Here is a 27,673-nt window from a genome sequence, read left to right as displayed (position 1 = left end):
TGTTGCTGGATGAAGATATCTGTCATCAGCGCAACAAGGAGACACAAATTCTGACCTGCTACATGAAGATTAGCTGCACACTGTTGTGATGCCTGCAATATTTGGACACACTCTTACAAGTGGAGAGTAGGATGGATCTCACCAACGGGTCCCCCCCCCCCCCCCTCCTCCACTGATACCGGTTCAAGCTGACTGTTAAAACTGTTTAAAATAACCAGTTTCCGAAATAATCGATTTTCCTTTTCTTATCCCTACTATTTCCTGTAATAATCATAGCAATCTAACAAAGATTAAAAAATTTGCCTCCTTAAGTTTCAAAATACACAGAATCAGAATATTAAATTAAATAGGCAAATAAAACAAAAAATTGCCATAAACACCACCAGTACTCCGCTTTTGATTCTAATTTTTTTAAACCTGGCTAAAAAATCACGCTGTAATCGAGAATCATACTGCTATTTCAGTATTATGAATAGTCGGTCCTAAAGGGTGACAACTGAGGCTGAAGAGCTGTTTTCAAGGGCTACAAGCAGATAAATGTATATTATCCTGGTACAGTTCCAAGTTGTCTCATTATATGGTGTTACTATTCTGTTGTGCCTCCTTCCATTGTAAATCTTTTAAAGCCAATGGGGCATTCTAGATCTCTGATGCTGCACTTCGTAAAACACTTACAGATTATGGACGGTCCACTCTGTAATACAACTGATGTCCGACAATGAAAACAAGAAACTACCATACAGACCAGGTGGAGTAATTCTTGCCCACTGCAGGCACACACATACCATCTGACGTGACACATAGTAATAGGTACCTTATTATCTCAGCAATGCTGTGTCAATTCTTATGTCGTGTTGGCTGCTCTTGTTTATCAGCATTATTATTAAAATGGAACTGATCACTCCTCCAATTTTCTATAACAATGCAATATTTCAAAGCACTGGAAATTAATAAAAAAAAATTACTCGCTTTTTTAAAAAAAAGAGTGATTTAAAAACCAAAAATTTTAGCATTGCTGCTGTGGCAAATTGATATTTTGGTTTTTTTACCTGGTTATTAGTAGCACTTGTTATAACCAAGACCAAATAAATACCGAAAAATTGTGGTTAGTCAGAACTAAAATACTGGTATTGAGTTTTTCCCATCCCTAGTATACATTTGAAATCTGAATCAAGGACCAACCTTTCTCTTTTCACACAAATAGACAATTTCCAAAGGGAAGAACAGAGAGTGTGTGTGTGTGTGTGTGTGTGTGTGTGTGAGAGAGAGAGAGAGAGAGAGAGAGAGAGAGAGAGAGAGAGAGAAGGGGCAGGGGGAGAGGGATGTTAGAGGACCAAAAGTCTTTGATTCAGTGTTCGGCTTATGGTAATGTAACATGCCATGTAAAAATCACCGACGGCACTAGAAGTAATTAACACCATCACTGTAACTTACCTCGAAGGAACTTTGGATGGAACTATAAGGTAAGCAAAATAGTGAACTACAAAACTGAGCTTCTGGCAGAACATTGCACTCATAGGGTACACTAATACTGGCATCAAGGAACGTGATAGTAAGCAATATAAACATAACCAAATAGTGCAACACTTCACATACACTTATCACAGTCACTTACACATCAGCTACACAAACAACAAGTTTAAAAAGGAAAATACCAGATGCATTCAAAGTGGAAAGTGACTTCCACTTCACTGGCTGAATATTCCTATGTAGCTTCTATCTACATGCAGTTAGCTGGAACTGGATGATGTATCCAAAAAATCTTTGTCTTGTGTCCAGGTTCCAAGTCTGAACTTCCTAATTAATATCTAGAACATCAAAATCTTCACAATTACGTATGGATTAACCCACCCCATTTCTGTGGCTTCTTCTGAGCTTCTGTTCTGCTGCACATGCAAGTACACTACAAAACAGAAACTCAGTAGCACTGACATCCTACACAGACCTTACTCACTAATTAACACATATTAACACCTAAAGTGCTTGAGTAAACACACATCATTAGAATGCAACAAATATATTCGTCATTCTGTACAGTAAACACCAAAATATGAAGACAGCAAATGAAGAATTTTATTGCAATTCTTTTATTTAGTGAACATATTAAATTAATGAATAAACAATTTCTCTCATTTGAGTTCCATGGTATGTTGACAGTGGGACAAAGTACTACATATTTAACAAACCGTATTACAATTTACACTCTACCAGACTCTCAACTTTTAACAAAAACATTTTACACTGACAGTTCTCCAGGATAACATTTTTATAAACAACTATCGTACTGTTAATTTTGTCTCCTTTTTTAATTTTTGAGGTTAATTGGCAGTGTACTCCCCATCTTTATATACAAAGACAAAAATACTTAAAAATCTACATTTCTTTGCTGATAGGGAGGAGCTAAAGGCACATTAAGAAAGCAAAAGTACGCAAACATCATTATTTTTGAAATGAAATAAAGAAAAAAAAACAGCTGAAATGTAGAAAACACTTAACACACACACAAGTCTATTGCAAGAAGATAATGAAAAGCTTGCAAAGTACATGGGGAAACAAAGTGCTCTGACATAAAGCTCATATATTAGTATGCACAATTATGTCTTACTTAAAGACTTTAAGTGGGCTATTAATACATTTCTATTTACAAAACCTGGTATTCCACAAAGCTGCAGGGTTGGAATCATGCTGCTAGCAATAACAGTTTTCCTACCTGTTCTGCCTGATGATAGCAATTTGACGCCGACGCGCAACAGCCTCATTCCGTATGATACGCTTCACTTCACGGCCTCCAGATGATGATGTCTCCCCATCCGATGTCTGAGAAGTATTTAAGTCAAGGGACAAACGATGTTCACTGTGTAAGTGCTTGTGCACCCTGTTCACCTCTGTGGTGACCTGCTTTCTATTCACATTATTTATATTTATTTGCTTCATCGCATTAGATCTGCTATTCTCTTCAACAGTTGTGCTGGAGACTAATTTCTGGTTTAAATACTGTTGATCCACAATAGCTTTTTGGCTGTTCTCTTTCTTCTGAGAATCACTAATCTGCTCACATGTGAAAACTTGGTTCTCTTTTTCCTGTGAGAGATTCTTGATATTTTTAATCTTTTCTCCAGTGTTTGGCCTACTTGCTTGCTGTCTCTGTTGTCGTGCCTGGGCCTCTACATCATGGAGGATACTAATTAGATCAATACCTCTCTTACAACTGGTAACTGTGGGTCTTTCACAATCCGAATCTGACGCTGCCACACTATCCTCTGATGAAGAAGAGCTCTCATCAACCCATTCCTTGGGCTTTGGCTTTAGTATCGATTTTGGATAATCTCCAGTCATAGAGAGATTCTCTGTGCTAGAAAAGGATGGTCGTTCTTCAGTGCTTGTATCTTTCTTTAAAACACTCTTCAGATGTCTGGAACTATCTGGTTCTGGTGTTTTAACTATTCTGCCACCGACAGACGAGCTTTTCAAGATCCCCTTTACTTCATTTTCAGACTCTTGTTCAGTTACTTCTTCACTGGATACAGCCTCTGCCTTTTGTGAATCAGAATGCTTCAAAATTCCTGAAAGGAGAATACATGCAAGTTATAAAATACATTATTTGGCCAAACACAAGAAAGAAATAGCATGAAAGATAAGGCTGAAACAGTACAATTTTAGTTACATCATGTGTCTCAAATACTCCAAAACATTACTTAACATGATGTTTAGATATTACACAAGGATATTAAACACGTGTAGCCAGAATATATTTTATAATTCATGGCTTTAGGAAAGGTAAATATTGCACTTGATAATGGAAGCAAGATTGAAGAAATATGGACCAACGGTAAATCAAAGACAGACCAAAGTGGCGAGATGAAGCAGAAATGAGATTAATGATAAAATTAACAACAGAATTAGGGATAATGAAGAAGAAGTGAAAAAATTGTGCTACCACGGAAGCAACATAACATACAATGAATGAATTGAGGAAATAAAAAGTAGAGCAGCACAGGCAAAGGGAGCATCTTTGGTCAGAAAAAAGTCCACTAGTATCACACATTGGCTTTAATTTGAGGAAGGAATTTCCGAGGATGTATGTCTGGAGCACAACACTATATAATGCACTGTGAGAATACTGGAACACAAGAGAATCAAAATGTTTGAAATGAAGTGCTATAGAAGGTTGCTGAAAATTATGTATACTGGTGAAATAAGAAATGAGGTGGTTCTCTGCAGAATCAGTGAAGAAAGGAACACATGGGGAAACGCTGAGAAAAAGGAGGAAGAGGATGATAGGACATGTGTTACGTCATCAAAGAATAACTTCCATGATGCTAGAGCAAGCTGTAGAAGGCAAAGCTGTAAGGGAAGACCACAACTGGAATATATCCAAGAATAACAATGGGTGTAGGTACACTCCGAGATGAAGAGGTTGGCACGGGAAAGGGCGCCATGGGCAAGCTACATCAAATCAGCCAGATGATGATGATGATGATGATGATAATAACTATTGTTCTATCACAATGAGTCACCGCACTGCTGACAGTTCATTCTCTTACAGACACACGTGTCCAGATCCATAGAAGGAATGTCAATGTGAAGCAAAAACTAATCATTGTTCTAGTAAAGAGACACCGAAGTGTAACATAAGCTACTTAACCAATTGCCAGACATCTCTGTAAACTGCTCATATTTCAGCCCATCTATAAAGGCCAACTACAGGGCCCTGTCAAGAGGTGATATGACCATATTTTCATAATCAGGTCTCTGGCCAGAATCAGTTGAGCACAAAACCAACACAAGTCAATTATATTAGATGCAAACAATCCACTATCAATACATGCAGTTCTGGAATATGGTATTATCGAGTAAGGACTCGTCAGGGCATGATTTTAGATTCAGATGTCCATGTTTGGACCTAGTAGGTGCCAGATGGTCTGCGTGTGTTATTCCTTGTTTGAGTTCAGATCACAATTTTAAAGATGATGTGACTTACCAAACGAAAGCGCTGGCAGGTCGATAGACACACAAACAAACACAAACATACACACAAAATTCTAGCTTTCGCAACCAACGGTTGCTTCGTCAGGAAAGAGGGAAGGAGAGGGAAAGACGAAAGGATATGGGTTTTAAGGGAGAGGGTAAGGAGTCATTCCAATCCCGGGAGTGGAAAGACTTACCTTAGGGGGAAAAAAAGGACGGGTACACACACACACACACACACACACACACACACACACACACACACACAAGCAGACATATTCAAAGACAAAGAGTTTGGGCAGATATGTCAGTCGAGGCGGAAGTGCAGAGTCAAAGGTGTTATTGAATGACAGGTGAGGTATGAGTGGCGGCAACTTGAAATTAGCGGAGATTGAGGCCTGGTGGGTAACGGGAAGAGAGGATATATTGAAGAGCAAGTTCCCATCTCCGGAGTTCGGATAGGTTGGTGTTAGTGGGAAGTATCCAGATAACCCGGACGGTATAACACTGTGCCAAGATGTGCTGGCCGTGCACCAAGGCATGTTTAGCCACAGGGTGATCCTCATTACCAACAAACACTGTCTGCCTGTGTCCATTCATGCGAATGGACAGTTTGTTGCTGGTCATTCCCACATAGAATGCGTCACAGTGTAGGCAGGTCAGTTGGTAAATCACGTGGCTGCTTTCACACGTGGCTCTGCCTTTGATTGTGTACACCTTCCAGGTTACAGGACTGGAGTAGGTGGTGGTGGGAGGGTGCATGGGACAGGTTTTACACCGGGGCGGTTACAAGGGTAGGAGCCAGAGGGTAGGGAAGGTGGTTTGGGGATTTCATAGGCGATGAACTAACAGGTTACGGAGGTTATGTGGACGGCGGAAAGACACGCTTGGTGGAGTGGGGAAGATTTCATGAAGGATGGATCTCATTTCAGGGCAGGATTTGAGGAAGTCGTATCCCTGCTGGAGAGCCACATTCAGAGTCTGGTCCAGTCCCGGAAAGTATCCTGTCACATGTGGGGCACTTTTGTGGTTCTTCTGTCGGAGGTTCTGGGTTTGAGGGGATGAGGAAGTGGCTCTGGTTATTTGCTACTGTACCAGGTCGGGAGGGTAGTTGCGGGATGCGAAAGCTGTTGTCAGGTTGTTGGTTTAATGGTTCAGGGATTCCGGACTGGAGCAGATTCGTTTGCCACGAAGACCTAGGCTGTAGGGAAGGGACCGTTTGATGTGGAATGGGTGGCAGCTGTCATAATGGAGGTACTGTTGCTTGTTGGTGGGTTTGATGTGGACGGACGTGTGAAGCTGGCCATTGGACAGATGGAGGTCAACGTCAAGGGAAGTGGCATGGGATTTGGAGTAGGGCCAGGTGAATCTGATGGAACCAAAGGAGTTGAGGTTGGAGTGGAAATTCTGGAGTTCTTCTTCACTGTGAGTCCAGATCATGAAGATGTCATCAATAAATCTGTACCAAACTTTGGTTTGGCAGGCCTGGGTAACCAAGAAGGCTTCCTCTAAGCGACCCATGAATAGGTTGGCGTACGAGGGGGCCATCCTGGTACCCATGGCTGTTCCCTTTAATTGTTGGTATGTCTGGCCTTCAAAAGTGAAGAAGTTGTGGGTCAGGATGAAGCTGGCTAAGGTAATGAGGAAAAAGGTTTTAGGTAGGGTGGCAGGTGATCGGTGTGAAAGGAAGTGCTCCATCGCAGCGAGGCCCTGGACGTGCGGGATATTTGTGTATAAGGAAGTGGCATCAATGGTTACAAGGATGGTTTCCGGGGGTAACAGATTAGGTAAGGATTCCGGGCATTTGAGAAAGTGGTTGGTGTCTTTGATGAAGGATGGGAGACTGCATGTAATGGGTTGAAGGTGTTGATCTACGTAGGCAGAGATACGTTCTGTGGGGGCTTGGTAACCAGCTCCAATGGGGCAGCCGGGATGATTGGGTTTGTGAATTTTAGGAAGAAGGTAGAAGGTAGGGGTGCAGGGTGTCGATGGGGTTCAGGAGGTTGATGGAGTCAGGTGAAAGGTTTTGTAGGGGGCCTAAGGTTCCGAGGATTCCTTGAAGCTCCGCCTGGACATCAGGAATGGGATTACCTTGCATCAGGAATGGGATTACCTTGGCAAACTTTGTATGTGGTGTTGTCTGAAAGCTGACACAGTCCCTCAGCCACACACTACCGACAATCAAGTACCACGGTCGTTAACCCTTGTCCGCCAGAAGAATGATGATGGATTGGTCAGCCTTCAGATCACGGATAGCCTGTGCTTCAGCAGTGGTGATGTTGTGAGTAGGATTAAGGTTTTTTAAGAAGGATTGAGAGGCAAGGTTGGAAGTCAGAAATTCCTGGAGGGTTTGGAGAGGGTGATTTTGAGGAAGAGGAGGTGGGTCCCGCTGTGACGGAGGACGGAACTGTTCCAGGCAGGGTTCAATTTGGATAGTGTCTTGGGGAGTTGGATCATTAGGAGTAGGATTAGGATCATTTTTCTTCGTGGCAAAGTGATATTTCCAGCAGAGAGTACGAGTGTAGGATAGTAAATCTTTGAGGAGGGCTGTTTGGTTGAATCTGGGAGTGGGGCAGACGGAGAGGCCTTTGGATAGGACAGAGGTTTCGGATTGGGAGAGAGGTTTGGAGGAAATGTTAACTACTGAATTAGGGTGTTGTGGTTCCAGATTGTGTTGATTGGAATTTTGAGGTTTTGGAGGGAGTGGAGCTGGAAGTGAGAGATTGAGTAGATGGGAGAGACTGGTTGGTTGGTTGGTTGGTTGGTTGGTTTCGGGGAAGGAGACCAGACAGCGAGGTTATCGGTCTCATCGGATTAGGGAAGGATAGGGAAGGAATTCGGCCGTGCCCTTTCAGAGGAACCATCCCGGCATTTGCCTGGAGTGATTTAGGGAAATCACGGAAAACCTAAATCAGGATGGCCGGACGCGGGATTGAACTGTCGTCCTCCCGAATGCGAGTCCAGTGTCTAACCACTGCGCCACCTCGCTCGGTGGAGAGACTGGGTTTGTGTGCAATGAGAGGAGGTTGAGGTTTGCTGGAAAGGTTGTGAAGGGTGAGTGAGTTGCCTTTCCGCAGGTGGGAAACCAGGAGATTGGATAGTTTTTTTGAGGTGGAGGGTTGCATGCTGTTCTAAATTGCGGTTGGCCTGTAGGAGAATGCTCTGAACAGCCGGTGTGGATGTGGGAGAGGAAAGATTGAGGACTTTTATTAAGGATAGGAGTTGACGGGTGTGTTCATTGCCTGAGTTGATGTGTAGGTGAGGGTTAGGTGGGTGAGGGCAATGGATTGTTCAGTTTGGAACTGGTATAGGGATTGATGGAAAGAAGGGTTGCAGCCAGAGATGGGAACTTGAAGTGTGAGGCCTTTGGGGGTAATGCCAAATGTCAGACAAGCCTGAGAAAATAGAATATGGGAGCGTAATCTGGCTAGGGCGAAGGCATGTTTGCTGAGGGACTGCGTCAGCTTTCAGACATCACCATATACAAAGTTTGCCAAGGTAATCCCATTCCTGATGTCCAGGCGGAGCTTCAAGGAATCCTCAGAACCTTAGGCCCCCTACAAAACCTTTCACCTGACTCCATCAACCTCCTGACCCCACCGACACCCTGCACCCCTACCTTCTACCTTCTTCCTAAAATTCACAAACCCAATCATCCCGGCTGCCCCATTGGAGCTGGTTACCAAGCCCCCACAGAACATATCTCTGCCTACGTAGATCAACACCTTCAACCCATTACATGCAGTCTCCCATCCTTCATCAAAGACACCAACCACTTTCTCGAACACCTGGAATCCTTACCCAATCTGTTACCCCCGGAAACCATCCTTGTAAGCATTGATGCCACTTCCTTATACACAAATATTCCGCACGTCCAGGGCCTCGTCGCGATGGGGCACTTCCTTTCACACCGATCACCTGCCACCCTACCTAAAACCTCTTTCCTCATTACCTTAGCCAGCTTCATCCTGACCCACAACTTCTTCACTTTTGAAGGCCAGACATACCAACAATTAAAGGGAACAGCCATGGGTACCAGGATGGCCCCCTCGTACGCCAACCTATTCATGGGTCACTTAGAGGAAGCCTTCTTGGTTACCCAGGCCTGCCAAACCAAAGTTTGGTACAGATTTATTGATGACATCTTCATGATCTGGACTCTCGGTGAACAAGAACTCCAGAATTTCCTCTCCAACCTCAACTCTTTTGGTTCCATCAGATTCACCTGGTCCTACTCCAAATCCCATGCTACTTTCCTTGACGCTGACCTCCATCTGTCCAATGGCCAGCTTCACACGTCCGTCCACATCAAACCCACCAACAAGCAACAGTACCTCCATTATGACAGCTGCCACCCATTCCACATCAAACGGTCCCTTCCCTACAGCCTAGGTCTTCGTGGCAAACAAATCTGCTCCAGTCCGGAATCCCTGAACCATTACACCAACAACCTAACAACAGCTTTCGCATCCCGCAACTATCCTCCCGACCTGTCCTCCCCACTCCACCAAGTGTGTTTTTCCGCCGTCCACCTAACCTTCGTAACCTCTTAGTTCATCCCTATGAAATCCCCAAACCACCTCCCTACCCTCTGGCTCCTACCCTTGTAACCGCCCCCAGTGTAAAACCTGTCCCATGCACCCTCCCACCACCAGCTACTCCAGTCCTGTAACCCGGAAGGTGTACACAATCAAAGGCAGAGCCACGTGTGAAAGCACCCACGTGATTTACCAACTGTCCTGCCTACACTGTGATGCATTCTATGTGGGAATGACCAGCAACAAACTGTCCATTCACATGAATGGACACAGGCAGACAGTGTTTGTTGGTAATGAGGATCACCCTGTGGCTAAACATGCCTTGGTGCACAGCCAGCACATTTCGGCACAGTGTTACACCGTCCGGGTTATCTGGATTCTTCCCACTAACACCAACCTATCCGAACTCCGGAGATGGGAACTTGCCCTTCAATATATCCTCTCTTTCCGTTATCCACCAGGCCTCAATCTCTGCTAATTTCAAGTTGCTGCCACTCATACCTCACCTGACATTCTACAACACCTTTGCCTCTGCGCTTGCACCTCGACTGACATCTCTGCCCAAACTCTTTGCCTTTGAATATATCTACTTGTGTCTGTATATGTGTGGTTGGATATGTGTGTGTGTGCGCGTGAGTGTATACCCGTCCTTTTTTCCCCCTAAGTTAAGTCTATCCGCTCCCGGGATTGGAATGACTCCTTACCCTCTCCCTTAAAACCCACATCCTTTCGTCTTTCCCTCTCCTTCCCTCTTTCCTGACGAAGCAACTGTTGGTTGCGAAAGCTTGAATTTTGTGTGTATGTTTGTGTTTGTTTGTGTGTCTATTGACCTGCCAGCGCTTTCGTTTGGTAAGTCACATCATATTTGCTTTTTGGATATATTTTTCCCACGTGGAATGTTTCCCTTTATTATATATATAAAAAAAACAAAGGTGATGTGACCTATCTGAACACCTAGAAATTTGAACTTTTAGTTTCACTAATCATGCACATTCTGTGAAATTAAAACATCAGGTTTTATTGAATTGTGTGTTGGGAACTGTAAAAACTGAGTCTTACTGCAATTTAGCGTTAGTTTATTTTCTACAAGCCATGAACTTAGATCATGATCTGCACTATCTGAAACCGAGCCAATGTTGCACACTATATCGTTTATTACCAAGCTAGTGTCATCAGCAAACAGAAATATTTGAGAGTTACCTGCAATACTAGAGCGCATATCATTTACATAAATGAGGGACAGGAGTGGTACCAACACTGATCCCTGGGGCACCCCCCCCTCCCACTTATCTGTACCCCACTCAGACCCCACATCACAGCCATTCTCAACAGTGTGAATAATGACCTTTTGCTGTCTGTCGCTTATGTAAGAGGTGAACCAGTTGTGAGCTACTCCCCACATTCTGTAATGGTCCAACTACTGGAGCAATATTTGTAATCAACACAATCAAATGCCTTAGTTAAATCAAAAAATATGCCTAGCATTCGAAACCTTTTGTTTAACCCATCCAGTACCTCACAGAGAAAACACAATAAAGCATTTTCAGTTACTAACAACTCCTGATGTCGAACTTTACATTTGATAGCAAATCGTATGCTATAAAATGATCAATTACCCTTACATTCACAGCCTTTTCAATAATTTTAGCAAACACTGATGGCACAGAAATTGGTCTAAAATTGTCTACATTATCCCTTTCTATAAAGTGTTCAGGGAACTGACCATTCCCAAATGGAAAATTGCAAATATGGCTAAATACAGGGCTAACATGTGCAGCACAGTAGTATAATACTCTGCTAGGCATGCCATCATAACCATGAGAGTCCTTAGTCTTCAGTGATTTAATTATTGAGTCAGTCTCCCCCGTGTCTGTATCACAGAGGAGTATTTCAGACATCAATCTCGGAAAGGCATTTGCCAAGAAAGTTATATGATACCTTGTATAAACTAAATTTTTATTTAATTCACCAGCAATGCTCAGAAAAGACTGTTAAATACTGTACATACGAGGGTTGGAACTTAAATAGTCGCAACTATTTATTCACAACTGATACAAAAGAGTTACATGTTTGCACCTGTTACTGTCCTTCAAAGTAGTCACCAACACAAAGGAATGGCAGATAGTTTGCTGACCTGGATTATAATTATTTAATTGTGTTTTCTAACAGCTTTCTTTTTAATGATAATTGCCTCTTTTTTCCTGCGAGGAAAAAGCGACCCGTGCATAATATTTTGTTATGAGTATCCATATGAGTGTTGTTATAAGCAAATCTTGATATTTGCTCGCGACCATTTTGCAACTACCACATCACACAATTGTTGTTGTTGTTGTCCTGAGACTGGTTTGATGCAGCTCTCCATGCTACTCTATCCTGTGCAAGCTGCTTCATCTCCCAGTACCTACTGCAACCTACATCCCTCTGCATCTGTTTAGTGTATTCATCTCTTCGTCTCCCTCTACGATTTTTACCCTCCACACTGCCCTCCAATACTAAACTGGTGATCCCTTGATGCCTCAGAACATGTCCTACCAACCGATCCCTTCTTCTAGTCAAGTTGTGCCACAAACTCCTCTTCTCCCCAATTCTATTCAATACCTCCTCATTAGTTATTTGATCTACCAATCTAATCTTCAGCATTCTTCTGTAGCGCCACATTTCTAAAGCTTCTATTCTCTTCTTCTCCAAACTAGTTATCGTCCATGTTTCACTTCCATATGTGGCTACACTCCAAACAAATGCTCTCAGAAACGACTTCCTGACACTTAAATCTATACCCGATGTTAACAAATTTCTCTTCTTCAGAAACGATTTCCTTGCCATTGCCAGTCTACATTTTATATCCTCTCTACTTTGACTGTCATCAGTTATTTTGCTCCCCAAATAGCAAAACTCCTTTACTACTTTAAGTGTCTCATTTCCTAATCTAATACCCTCAACATCACCCGACGACATTCCATTATCCTCGTTTTGCTTTTGTTGATGTTCATCTTATATCCTCCCTTCAAGACACCATCCATTGCGTTCAACTGCTCTTCCAAGTCCTTTCCTGTCTCTGACAGAATTACAATGCCATCGGCGAACCTCCAAGTTTTTATTTCTTCTCCGTGGATTTTAATACCTACTCCGAATTTTTCTTTTGTTTCCTTTACTGCTTCTTCAATATACAGATTGAGTAACATCGGGGATAGGCTACAACCCTGTCTCACTCCCTTCACAACCGCTGCTTCCCTTTGATGCCCCTCGACTCTTGTAACTGGCATCTGGTTTCTGTACAAATTGTAAATAGCCTTTTGCTCCCTGTATTTTACCCCTGCCTCCTTCAGAATTTGAAAGAGAATATTCCAGTCAACATTGTCAAAAGCTTCCTCTAAACCTACAAATGCTAGATACGTAGATTTGCCTTTTCTGAATCTTTCTTCTAAGATAAGTTGTAGGGTCAGTATTGCCTCACGTGTTCCAATATTTCTTCGGAATCCAAACTAATCTTCCCCGAGGTCGGCTTCTACCAGTTTTTCCATTCGTCTGTAATGAATTCGCATTAGTATTTCACATCCGTGACTTATTAAACTGATAGTCCGGTGATTTTCACATCTGTCACCACTGCTTCCTCTGGGATTGGAATTATTATTATTCTTCTTGAAGTCTGATGGTATTTCGCCTGTCTCTTACATCTTGCTCACCAGATGGTAGAGTTTTGTCAGGACTGGCTCTCCCAAGGCTGTCAGTAGTTCTAATGGAATGTTGTCTCCTCCCGGGGCCTTGTTTCGACGCAGGTCTTTCAGTGCTCTATCGAACACTTCACGCAGTATTGTATCTCCCATTTCATCTTCATCTACATGCTCTTCCATTTCCATAATATTGTCCTCAATTACATCACCCTTGTATAGACCCTCTATATACTTCTTCCACCTTTCTGCTTTCCCTTCTTTGCTTAGAACTGGGTTGCCATCTGAGCTCTTGATATTCATACAAGTGGTTCTCTTTTCTCCAAATGTCTCTTTAATTTTCCTGTAGGCAGTATCTATCTTACCCCTAGTGAGATAATACTCTACATCCTTACATTTGTCCTCTAGCCATCCCTCCTTAGCCATTTTGCACTTCCTGTCAATCTCATTTTTGAGACGTTTGTATTCCTTTTTGCCTGCTTCATTTACTGAATTATCACATCAGTTTTATATAATCCAACATGACTGCTATAAGTACTTTGGGTACTCTGTTAGAAAAGCTCAAAGACTTTATTTCAGGATTATTATTCTCCCTCTAGAAATATCTCTGACCACAGTCACACAATGAGTCTTACTGATTCTCATTCTCTCTTTTCCCAAATGTGTAAAAAGAGAGATACCGAACAGAATTCTACTTCTCTCGTAACTTTTATGGATCAAATAGGATTTTTGCATCCAATCTGAATCATGTAGGTAAAGCTGTTGCAGTTACAGACCAAGGAGAGAGAATTTTTCAGATGAAAAGAACAGCGATTACTTGTGAGAGGTCAAAGTTGGTGTGCTTTAGCATCGTTAATTAAATAAGGTACTTCGAGTGTTTTTAACGACCTTAATTTCAAGAGACTAACACAGGAAAAATCAGAAAAGTAAAATTTCTTTACTGTTATATGTGACAACTTGGAGGAACAGCAATACCATCAACTGATATGAGTGATATTAACTTAATTTAACAAAGTCTTATCACAGTATTCAAAGACTATTTCATGAAATAAATTGTACATCAAATTTCTTCAAAACTGGTCTACCATTTTCATTTCTAAATTTTAGCTTGATTAGATTTGGCTGCATTGAAAATACACATGAAAGGGAAAATCCAAAACAATAAATGAGACTTCTGAAGACCTGTTACCTCTTGGTTTTGTTTCACTCTCTGGAAAACCAAGCTGAGGTCTTGTGGGTGAGACATCTCTGCTAGATGTAGGATGCTGTCCGAGACGAGATGCAGAACTTGATTTTGTTAAGATATTTGCAGCATGTTCATAAATCTTCTCTCGAGCAGCTCGAATGGATAAACCTCCTACAACACCAAAACCTTTTTATTATGTATGAACTAAGCAAAATGATTATGGCTGAAATGACTACTGGATCGATACAAAAGCAAGTGTTAAAGTTCCCTGGAAACTTTGTATCAACACGCAGGGCATTGGATGGTCTGTAATAAAATGTATAGAGTAGCTTGTCAAGGAGGTTAACATTTTGAGAACAATACATGTTGTGAATAATGTATATCTGCATTCTGCAGGCTACCTGTTATTGCTGTAAATAGTTATCATTCATGTAGTCTATCACATGCATCTACAAATGATTGTCCACCTCTGTAACTGAGTGGTCAGTGTGGCTCACTGCCATGTAAGCAGATCTGTTTCAAATACCAGCCAGGTTGGAGTTTTTATCCACTCAGGGACTGGGTCTTGTACTTATCACCATTTTCTCATCATTGACTTCAAAGTTGCCGAAACAGTGTCAAATAAAGACTTGCACTAGGCAGCCAAATAACCTTTAGATGGGGTCTCCTAGCCAAAAATATCATATATATCATCTATAAATGATAAGCACAGATCAATATTTGCTAATAATTTGTCCAAAAGACAGACATAATTCACTCTCATCATATCTCTGTGGGCTTCCACATTTACTATGATTATGACACATGTATTTCAAATAAATGTGCATGTTCTGTGTATTTTTATTGTTTTCAAAAATGACAGTTTACTACCTCAACCGCTGCCTTGTCTTCACCTCCATGTGCTCTCTTACAGACACAACTGCGATACAATCATTTACGTACAAAAGTTCCAGTGAACACTACAAGCCATGTGCCAAATACAAAAATCAAACACAATTTCTGTCAAGAGTTTATTTACCTGCATTATAAGTTTTGGAGCAACAGTTAAATTTCTTGAAATTTTGATAAAATATTTTCTCGTTTATACGACAAGTAACCTGCCTTGAGGAATATCACTGTCCAAAAACACATTTTATTTGCATCATTTAATTCCTGTTAACATTAAAACTGTAGCAAGCAGGAGGCTAAAGTTACAAACTTTACTAATCAGTCATTCATATTCAATTATTACATTTAAAATTACTGTTTTCTGAAACGGCAGCAACTATAAGCTACCATCACCATGCATCTCAAAAACAAACGGAAATCAGAAGCAATGAAGTTAGATTTTATGCTTGTAATAAACATAACAGACAAAAGGCTACAAAATTAGTTCATATTAGTAAAGAAATTAGATCGTTTGAAGATGTAAGCCAAACCAAAACAGCTGAAGTTGCAAGTCTATCTAAAGATACCGATCTCGAACATGCTTAGCCTCATACCAAAATAAAGTAATTCCAAGTCTTAAAACAGTATCAAAATGTAACGATGTCTCAAATCGTTGTTACCTGTGTTATCCCCATTCACTGAGGCATGAAAAAGCAAATTATTAGTTGAATTTCATATAACAAATTATTGAATACTTTCTTAAGTATGTCTATCAATTAGAAACTACAATTAACTTTTTAGTTAGTTGTTACCAGCAACTTTCTTGCCTCCAAGAAAATAATAAAAAATCGATTTTTTTTTAATATAAATGAATAAATGAACTGTTGAAGCAAGTTCAATGTTCCACACCTAATGTATCTGGATCTGGTGGTTTTGCAAAGCTGGCAGCAAGGTTAGAAATCTTCTTCTGAGCAATTTCCACTTCCTCATTGGTGACAGGCTGCGTCTTGAAGCGGGCTGTGCGTTTAACAGTAGCACGTGGGCCCAATTCAGGTTGCTTGACTGTTTGCTCATCCTTTATCTTCTGATTGAATAGTCGGATACGCTCACTCAGACTTAACTTAGATGGATCGTCCTCATTACCATCTACATTCGTAAGAGTGGTAGGACCAAAAGAAAAATCATGCAATTGAAAGAAAAAACTCAAAAAATATAACACAAAACAAAAGAGTAAAGTACAAAATAAAAATTAATTAACATAAGAGGACTCTATACAATATAGTGAACATTTAGAGCTAATGTCCTTCACAAATGTACCAGACAGTGATGCATTTGGTATGTGATCAGAAGCCTTCCATGAACATAATTTTTACCCTTATTCCAACAGTTTCCAAGATTATCACCACTCCTCCAGCAAATTATTATTTGTGAAGATAATTAAAAGATTTATGACTGGCTGCAAGAAGTTCAAATAATGACTAAATTTCACACTTTTTTTTAATGCCTGTGAACAAGAGGAGGAAAAATATTGACACCACCTCTGGTTAGCAAGATAACATCCAAGTCCACAAGTTACAAAGTGCAACTGAAGTCTGTGGTGGTACAACGGAACAAGAGCTGTAAATGGAACTTGACAATAATAAAATTTAGTTTAACAAACACACACACACACACACACACAGTGAGCATAAAGCACACATTTCTACTAAGATCACTTATTGATGTGTGTAAATTTTCACCTGAAATGACCTGTGTGTGTCTCAGCAGAGTCACTTGAAAAATTTGCTTATAAATGTCATTGTAAATATTTCCTTTGTAGGAGAATACACTTAACAAGTTAGTAGCATCTTGTCTGAATTTTTTATTAAAATATTTCTCTCTCTCTCTCTCTCTCTCTCTCTCTCTCCCTCCCATCCCCCTCCCTCCCTCTCCCTCTAAGTTTTAGGCAGTAATGGTAAATGTACCTGTTATGAAACCATCTTTACTTCATAAATTAACAGTCAGTCTCACAACTGCCTTCACTTTTTGCTATTTTCCTGCCATACAAGCAGTTCCATGTGACACTACAACCACATTCTGAACTACCGAATCCTTTTGATACAGCATATTAAAAGTACCATCCTATAGATAGGGACACGAAAATTTTGCACACACAATAAAGCAAAATCTGATTCTTAGTAAAAGAATGTGAAATTGGCAGTGTTTACAAAATGTCTCTAAATTTGGCCTTTTTACCATTCTGGTGTAAAAATGTGGTAAAACTGAGAGCTGCAGTTTATTGCTAATGGTAACCGGTAGTTACTGAATGCTGAAACTGGAGTTTGACTTTTTTCCTCAACTCTGAGAATTGTGTATAATCTTAAAATGAATATTGATTTCCCACATAAATAACATGGCTCTAAATGTGACATGAAACAAACACACCCTACTTCAAACATACTCTATTCCAGTAACAGTTTTAGTCGTGACATTTCCTAACACTTTTGCAAAATCAATAATACAGAAAAATGACACATTTGTGAGATATCTTTAATATGGCACATAAATTAAACTATATATTTTCATAGTATGTAAGCACAAATATTAAAAACAGGAAATGCTGCACTTAAATTTTGCAAAAATGTAATTAGAAGTAGCGTCCAAGCACATTTTAATCAATCCTAGGCACCCGTCTACACAACAGACTACACTGTCACCACAAATTTCATTTACAATATAATGAAACATTGAATACATATTGAAATAAACATTCTTTGTGTCATGTGCCATGTAGTGAGTGGTTGATAAACTGAACAGAGCAGGTTTATGTATCTGTGAAGATAAATTGCCATGTTTGATGATTTTCATATTTATAATTGCTTACTGTAAAAAGGTGCAGTTTACTTGAAGCACCCCATCACAGATATCTCCAAATGTTGTCATTTTTTGGTCTGACTTATTGCATAAAAATCAAAATATTGGGAATCTGACATGGCTGGAAAAAACCACTACTTGTATTCCAAGTTAAAAGTGAAGATTTCTTCATTACTGCAGAAAAATGAATTTCTGGGTATTAAACCAGCAAGATTTTGAGAAATATGAATGTGTGAATACTTCAGGAAGATATGACCAAAATAATGAAACTCACCACAAGAGATCTTGGTCACAGATCCATCTAAGTCTGTGTTCATGGTCCCACAACTGTTAACTCTATTAATGATGACATGATGTACGGGGTACGTAGAGTGGTAGCTCTCAGCTATGTAAGATATTCTGAAGGCATTTATATACTCTCTTAATTTAGTGGAAAAGCAATGTCCCACACTAGCAAAATATGCGAACATTGTCAAATGTCTGGTGTTGTGCTGAAGGCAGTTTGTCTTCTGTGTTCTAATTTAAACAGCAGGTGGCTGTTTTCACACTATAGTGTAATGTTAAGAGATGGAGTGCAGAAGGTCTCCAAATATACCTCTTAAGTTACTGCAATAATTTCTTTTGAAAAACTTTGAACTGTGAGTATTTTTTCTTTGAATGATTAAATTTAATGGGCTTAAAGGACACATTTTTTAATGATATTGATAGTTTTCTCTACAATATCTGTATAATGCATGAGGGGGAGGTTTTTCTTTTATTCTGAACAAAACTGGAATGCACGTATATCATTTTTTTTCAACACTCTCCTTGAAGTTCAACACTTCCTGCCTGTGTTGGGACTCTTTTGGTCAACAGTCTCCTTGATGTTCAACACTTCCTGCCCACATTGGGACACTCTTGGTCGTGCGCGCAGACACTCGTGCACCACCTGCTGCAGCTCTTCATTGTAACGAAATTACTTTCCGCCCATTAGCGGTCTGAGTGGTCCAGATGTGTGGTAATCACTTTTTCCAATCCACAGTGGGGATGGTATACTGACCCGTAATAGACAATGAAGAAACTATAAGCTGACTACACCTCCCACATGTTTACATGGTGGCAGACCTATGTAGAGCTGATCTTATTTTCCGTTCACTGGTCTGCATTGCATGCCGTAACAAAGGACACCACCACACAATGTTTCTGATCATTTGACGAGGTGACTGTTTGCTGGGATGTGTGTGCTCAGTATCCTATGTGCCTAACACCATCTAATAGCAGCCAATCTGAAGATGCCTGTATCAGTTGATATGTGTCACGGATAAATAAATAATAATTACAACTCTGCACCAAGACTGTTCGTTTCATCATGTTGTAATCAGTCAGTGGGAGGTTTCGTAAGTATGGTGGATGTGGCAGGTTATCAAGGTGCAGGTCAATGGTTGCAAGCGATGCATGGGCAGTATGAGGCTCAGCAGTCTCTTGTTGCAAAATGACACCTGCAGTCTGAAGTCCACATCACTTTGATCTTACGGCAGGCCGAATCTGATTTTTTAACTTATTAGAACATGAAACACTAGTGATGGTGTTTCCCCTAGTCATGCTGTGTTCCATGTGTTCCACAACTACACCACTTTCATCCAAAAGTGTGTCAGCAAAACCTTTTCTGCACATGGCAACATCTGCAACTTCTTGGTTTTGTTGATGAGGACTGGTGCCATTTCTTGCATGCTCTCTCTGTTTCAGGTTGGCTGTAATCTACCCAAGTTTCATATCCCATAACAATTCTCTCCAAGTAGCCATCGCTTTCTTCTCCAAAGTGCCACAAGAGTTCTTTACTGACACCACCAAGTCACTGTTTCAGATCAGGAGTGAGCTGCCATAGCACTCATCTAGCACACATTTTGTGAAACTTGAGCACCTCAAGAATGGTGTGATGTGCTGAGTCACATCCAATTTTCAGATGTGTGACTATTTCATCCATCATCACATGGTGATTTTCTATCACAATGGCTTCAACTGCTGCAGTAGACTATGATGGTCTTACCCATGCACTGAGCATATATCACAGAAGTTGCAGCATTTCCAAACTTTCTACTTCACTCGTACACTTACTACAGTGATAGACAAGCATGAACATAATGAAGATTCATTAATGGATGGATTTCAATAGGCTACATAACTTCATTGGCCAGAAAACATTATGACAGAATGCTGCCCTTCGTTGGTCCATGTCGCAAGTGTGGCAGCCGTTTCGAAATGGTACTTTGACCATGTTTCACTTGTCTGTAGTAAGCTGCCACCTGTAGGGCATTCCTTACAGCTTTGGTAAGAGTACTGTCAAATTACAAAACTATAGTATGAAATTTTGATTTTTAATTACACTTTTGTTGTCTTCATTTCACTCCCCCTTGTAACTTATTGGTATATTTTCAACTTAACACCAATAAATAATAAAATAAGACAAAATGGGACTGTATGGTGTTTCAAAAATAAGCAATCAGAAAGTAACACCAAAATCAGTAAAAGTAATACAAAAACATGAATATTAACTATGAAACAAAATGATTTTGTCCTGTTCCTACACACAGCATTATGGAGCTTCTCCCATGGGGCTACAATGTTCTGATGTTATATCCCAAAAATAAGATCCAGCCTAACAATGAATCCAGAAACAATAGGCCGAATGTATATTCTGCTGACATTTCTAGAATCAATGTCACCACTAAATTATGAAAAATAAGAATATGAAGGTATGCAAAACTTTTAAAAGAGCTCATTAAATATGCAGAAACCAGTTTATTAAATACCCTTATGGTATGCTGGAGTATGTAGAAAATCCCTGAAGAGTGAGCAAGCTCAGAAATGATATCCATTAATGAAAAAAACTAAAAGAATGAATGTGGCAATCACTGGAATGTCAGTCTAATAACTACATCATATAAGTCTGTAACAATTTTTTAAAAAGTGGATTGAGCCCCTTCTGGCCAAAGAACAGCATGGTTTCGCAAAAGGATGCTTCTGTAGCTACTGTGTATTGATATTGAAAGATTACTGTTTATTAATATTAAAACAATGAATCCAGAAGAGACAAATGTTCAACTTAGAAACCCATATGCTATTTGCTGACTACAGAAAAGCACTCAAAAAAGTTTCAAGGCACAATAATATGAGCGAAGGGCTGTCTGTACCATATAAAAGAAATCACAAGGAGTTTTGATACAGACACTCACTCCATTGTTGACAAAGCAAGCTTCTGAGTTTGATGGGAAGTGTATCTGGATGGCCAAATCAGTTAATGTGACCACTCAACGAAAGTGGGAAATCTGGGTTCAAGTCATGGTCCGGCACAAGTGTTCATGTGACACCACTGAATTTATTTCAGTGCCCAACTGTGGCAATGAGATTGTTGACATATTGACATGGACCAACTCAGTAGTACGCAATGACCTATAGACATCTTTCAACAAGCCTAAGGTGATGATACTCAAGAGGAAATACCCATTCTTCAAAGACCATAATTGGCTATACCGTAACTGAGCAGGCTAGCACATCATTTAACTATTTACAATAATTGATATCCTATGATTAAATCGATGAGCTGAGAAATAAATCAAATAAACTGCAACTGGTATGTTCCATTATAAAGGTTACCAACAAAAAATTAAAAAACACATACTTAAAACTTTATGAAGTGGTGGTGGTGCCTAAGCTGTTTGACAGGTATGAAAATTTTGGGTCAGAAGAGAAAGGAGAAGTGAGGCATTAAAACAGAAGAAACAAAACTCCTGGTGAGAATGGCTTGTTATACCCATAGAGACAATACGAGAAACAGAAAGATCAGATAGTCTGCAATAACAGTTTCACCTACAGATCTCAATCCATATTTTTTTGCACATGTCTACCCATCAATAAATCAAGCTGCAGATTAATGATTTTTTTTAAAAAATTTGCGTAACTGACACAACTGTGTATTCTAATGTAGCCTATATTAATTGCAGATTATAATGTGATGTTGCACAACATTGCTTGAGAGAGTAGAGGTGATAGAAAGGTTTCTAGCAATAACAACAAGAAGATTTTAAGGCTGTTATTGTCAAGACTACTGTAAAGATCAAAGTGGTATTACTTCATCCATATGGGTGACTGTGTGATGAAATTCATGTCAGTCACAATGATGTATCATGTTCTGAGCATTTATGTTAAAATATGGTAAGGTACATGAAGGTGCATGCTTCAAATCTCAGATGTTGATGTGAGTGTCTAATTTGTAAAATATTTTGTGAAGTTAAGTTTAAGACAGCTGAGTACAAGTTAGAAATCAACACCTGAAAAGGGGAAAAGTTTTTTTTATGATAGGATTTGCTCTGAGCTGTGCGATTAGAGGCGCCATGTCACAGAGTGCGCGGCCCCTCCCGCCCGAGGTTCGAGTCCTCCCTCAGGCATGGGTGTGTGTGTTGTTCTTAGCGTAAGTTAGTTTAAGTAGTGTGCAAGTCTGGGGACCGATGACCTCAGCAGTTTGGTCCCTTAAGAATTCAAACACATCTGAACACTTGCTCTGATTTTTTTTGTTTATTCCTTTTGAGTTGGAGATGGTTAGAGCACTAATAGGATTGTAATATTTTTTATGTGAATCAACACCACATCACATATGAAGAGTGGTCCACATTAATTTTTGTATGTGCATTTAAAAAAAATATTTAAATTAGCATATTGTCAAGCAACTTCATCAGTTTATGGTTGTTGTCAGATGTGATTCCATTTTAAAAAACAAACTAAAAGGTTTTTTCTTTTCTTTTTTTTTCTTTTTGGTTTTGGGAACTGAACAGAAAAGATATTCTTTTTTTATGCAAACCATTAATATGCATAGGTTAGTTCAACAACGCATGGCACTCGGCATATCCTATCAAAGAAGGCACAAAAACCCAAGATTTATCTAATGACATGCAGCGATCACCACTTGATCGCTTTTTAATTTAATAATGGTAGAATTTTGGGTTTTTAGAAAATCATAATGACCCCCACGATCCTCCAGGCTTGTATACCAGATACAATTACTTTCAAAATACACAGGGCAATATACTAAAAAGGCTATTGCAGTGTATTCAATATTAGTAAGCACTTCATCACACAACCACATTACTACATTACATTGCCACATTACATTGCAAACAATATACAACCAGCAGATAACAACTAAAAAAGATATGTGATAACAGGAATTAATTATGAGTATGTAAAAGAAAAGCTGAAGAAAAAGCAACTAATACAAAGGCCTCTTACAAATAGAAAATAAAATTCTGCTCTAAAAACCAATTGATTACAGAGCTCTAGGACACCTGAGAAGATATCAGAAGATGGTCTTCGAATTCACATTTGAACGAAACAAACTGAATGATCCACTGCTTTCCCAACACCCCTAATGTCCAAACCTTTACTCCTCCCCCAAACTATTTTCTTGCCTTGAGTTGCATCTGAACCCTTAAGGTGAATTCTCAATTTCAGTTAGAGAGAGTACTCTGATTCAAACAGATCTGGTGAATAAAGGTGAATGGTGAGATTTACTTTTTAGCAAGGAAATTGCACTAGGTGCAAGCAAGCAAGCAAGCATTTAAACATTCCCCTGGCTTCTTTACAATTCTATGGAGGCACAAATTCTTTGTAAATTATGCCAGCACTATCAAAGTAAAGAATTAACATTGTCTGAGTTTCTGAAGCACAGATTAACTGGTACTAGGATGTTTTTACTGAGGATAATAGACAAAGCACGGAAGTTTTTTTCTTCCTATCAAATATACCTTATATGGATGGTTGGTTTAAGGGGGGGAGAGGGAAGGACCAAACTGCTTGGTCAATGGTCTCTTGTTCCTATAAAACAAGTTCATGAGGGATAGAATAAAATTTCACGCATAAAACCTGGAGAAAAGAAAACTGCAAGAACTACAGAAGGGCAACAAACACTACAATGGACAAAGTAAGATGAGAAAACCACAGAGAGTCGCAACAAAAGGGATAAAAAACAAGAGAGGCTGGCTGATCACAAGAACAGAAAGGGATGAGCCAGCCATGCTGCAACACATTAGAACCTCCAGCCTAAAAGCACTAGGCTAGAGAACACAGACTGACAAAAAAAAATGCACTAAAACTTAGACAGAATGATAATCCCCCCCCACGTATAAAATGTAAAATTATATCAGCACTTACGAGGCGGTGTCAGATAAAACTAATGGCAATGAGTCCAGTTAACTGATAATTCTGTACCAGGGTAGCTAAAGTAGGCCAGTGCAACTGAGTGTGGGCCACTCTCAACCGGCCACTGCACCGACACTGAAGTGTGTCTTCACGGAGGAGACAGCCATGGGCCAGCCAAGCGTGGCTGATGCGGAGCCAACAGAGGACCACATTGTCCCTGCAGGAGGCCTGCATAGAGGACTGCCACACATTCGTAGTCTCCTTTATGGCACACAATTTATTGGGCGTTTGTAGATTACGTCATTCTGTATACCAAATCCGCAAAAACTTGCGGCATAATATTTAGCGCAAGTCAGTTTCAGAGATGACGATCTCCAGAAAAGGTTTCCGAAAAGTCTGTTTGGCCAGCCTGACAGCAAGCTCATTGACTGAGATTCTGATGTGTCGTGGGGTACAGACAAACACTACTGAATGACCAGACTGTTCCAGGGCATAGACCGACTCCCAGATGGTCGCTAGCAAAAGGATGGAGAGGGTAGAACTGATCAATGGCTTGTAAGTTGCTCAAGGAGTCACTACAGGCAAGGAAGGAGTCACTACAGACAAGGAAGGAGTCACTGGAGCAGGAACAGACGTGCTCCAGAGCACGGGATATGACACCAGCTCTGCAGTGAAAACACTGCAGCCATCTTGCAAGGAGCACTGTTCAGTGTGTCCTCTGTGAGCATAAGTGAAGCCAATGTGATGGTCAACCAATGAGCTGTGAGTGTAGACTACTTGAGAGCCCTGGGACACATCTAGAACTGAGGAAGAACCGACTCCCTAGGACATGCAAAATGTCCAGCTGAATCTGTGGCCTAGGTATACACCATGGAAGTGTATGTGAATGGGCCCAGATGAGGGATGGTAGAGAAAAGGACTCCAGCTCAGACAGAAGGGGTTGGACATGAACTATAATCACAATCCCTGAACTGGGCTGCCGATCTGGGAGATGAACCACCATGGTTGGGAAAAGGTGATGGCAATTTGGATGCTCAGGAGAGCTATGAATGTGTGCAACACAATTGGTGAGCAGTTGTCAGCACCTGATCTACAATAGAGGTATCCTAGCCTCCACCAATACACCAACCATCGGACTCATCCCAAAAGCTCCTGTCACTAGCCGAAAACCGCAGTGGTGCACTGGGCCTCATAACCACAACGCTGACGGTGCCGCTGAATCATAAGACTCCAGGCAGAACTGAACAAGGGCTTTGTAGAGCCACAGCAGTGTAGAGTGATCTGCACCCCAGTTGGTATTGCTCAGACAGTGGAGGGCACTGAGATGCTGCCAGCACTTCTGCTTAAGCTGACAAAGATGAGGAAGCCAAGTCAACTGGGCATCAAAAACCAGTCCTAAGAACTGATATGTCCCCATTACAGTAAGTGGCTCATCATCATGGTGAAGTTCTGGTTCTGGATGAATGGTAAAACACTGACAGAAGTGCATGACAAACAACTTCATGGCAGAAAACTGAAAGCCGTGGGTTAGAGCCCATGACCGTGTCTTGTGGATGGCTCCCCATAGGTGCTGCTCAGTACACCAGTGCTGGAGCAACAGTAGGAAATGCAAGTCATTGGATGGCCCTACAGCTGCTGCTAGACCTTTAATGACTACTAAAAATAAAGACACACTCAATACTGAGGTCTGCGGGACCCCATTCTCCTGGATATGGCGGGAACTACGGGAGGCACCAACTTGGACACACAAAGTATGGAGTGACAGGTAAAAACGCTGTTCAGATGGCAGACTCGAGGGACACTAAGTTATCAGCAGTAGAGTGACCCTTGCCGAATCACCTTGGCATGGAGCCAGTAGGCCCCGGGACTCCTGGAGCCAACACAACCACCGACTCAGCAGGCGTTCTAGCAGCTTACAAAAAACATTGGTGAGGCTGATGGGCCAATAGCTATCCACATAAAGCGGGTTTTTACCAAGTTTGAGCACTGGAATGACACCGCTCGCTCGCCACTGCGTCAGGAAAACACCATCACTCCAGATGCGGTTGAAGATGGACATCACATGTAGTCCAATGAGAGATGTTTAATCACCTGAGTGTGGATGCAATCTGGCCTAGGAGCTGTGTCGGGAAAATGTGCAAGGGTGAGGAGGAGCTCCCACTCAGTAAATGCAGTATTATAAGGTTCACTGTGGTGTGTAGTGAACGAGAGGAGTTTCCCTCCCATCCACTGTTTGAAGGTATGAAAGGCGATGGGATAATTATCCGATGTAGAGGCACTAGCATAGGGCTCGGCAAAGTACTCTGCAATTATGTTTGCGTCGGTAGATATCTCTTCATTGATGGATATACAAGGAACACCTGTTGAGGCCTGGTACTTTAATACACATTGGATCTTCTACCAGACTTGCGAATGCGAGATATGTGACCCAGTGGTGGAGACATACCTCTCCCAACACTCCTGTTTCCATATTTTTATGAGCTGGTGAACAAGGGCATGGAGCCGTTTAAAAGCTATTACTTGCTCCAGTGACGGGTGCCGCTTATATCGCTGTAGAGCTCGCCTACGCTCTTTAGTAGTCTCAGCGATTTCCGGCGACCATTAAGGCATTGTCTTTCCCTGGGGAACCCTGAGAAATGAGGGACCACACGTTTTGCAGCATAAACGATCGTTGCGGGGGTGATTCAATGGTGACAATAGATATGAAAGTTTCCCAGTCTGCCTTGTTTAAAGCCCATCTGAGTATGCATCCATGAGAATGACAGTAAGATGGGGACATGGTCACTTCCACTCATGTCACTGTGGGGTATACAGTGATAGATGGGAGAAGTTCTGGGCTGCAAACTGATAAATAAATGACCTTGTAAGTACCGTGAACCACACTAAAATGTGTTGGGGGCTTCAGTATTGAAGAGGCAGAGGTTGAGTTGAGACAATAAATTCTAGACATCCCTACCTCAGAATGTAAACATGGTGACACTGCACAAGGAGTTATGGACATTAAAATCTCCCAAAAGTAAGAAAGATTTTTGGAGTTGATTAATCAGTGCAGCCAATATGTTCAATTATATGCCACCATTTAGATGAAAATATAGATTTCGGGCTGCACTCAGCCCTTGTGAGGCAAACTGAGGAGCTACTCAATTCAGAAGTAGTGCCTCTGGTATTGTAAACTGACATGGCTGGGAGAGCGGTGTGCTGACCACATGCCCTTCCATACCCGCATCGCATGATGCCTATTGGCTGAGGACGATACGGTGGCCAGATGGAGTTCAGTTTTCTTTTTATAGATTGCAGATGGCTACTTCCTGCAAAATGAGATTTTCACTCTGCAGCGGAGTGTGCACTGATATGGAACTTCCTGGCAGATTAAAACTGTGCCGGACTGAGACTTGAACTCGGGACCTTTGCCTTTCATGGGC

General features: G+C 40.9%; 1 protein-coding gene across 2 annotated transcripts in view; it reads right to left on the bottom strand.

Moving 5' to 3' along the window:
- LOC126251867 (supervillin) overlaps window positions 1-27,673 on the bottom strand; it is a 695,256-nt gene that overhangs the window by 410,147 nt on the left and 257,436 nt on the right. For both annotated transcript variants that reach the window (XM_049952554.1, XM_049952555.1), the window contains 4 exons: window positions 16,137-16,373; window positions 15,908-15,925; window positions 14,364-14,531; window positions 2,711-3,563 (listed from right to left, as the gene is read on the bottom strand). In XM_049952554.1, the coding sequence (XP_049808511.1) occupies window positions 2,711-3,563; window positions 14,364-14,531; window positions 15,908-15,925; window positions 16,137-16,373 (1,276 nt within the window). The remainder of the gene's footprint in view (window positions 1-2,710; window positions 3,564-14,363; window positions 14,532-15,907; window positions 15,926-16,136; window positions 16,374-27,673) is intronic.

Source organism: Schistocerca nitens, chromosome 4, assembly GCF_023898315.1.
Source record: "Schistocerca nitens isolate TAMUIC-IGC-003100 chromosome 4, iqSchNite1.1, whole genome shotgun sequence".
In the NCBI taxonomy this organism is placed as follows: Eukaryota; Metazoa; Arthropoda; class Insecta; order Orthoptera; family Acrididae; genus Schistocerca; species Schistocerca nitens.
Note: the sequence above shows the minus strand (reverse complement) of the source record. Positions and strands in the feature narration are given on the sequence as shown.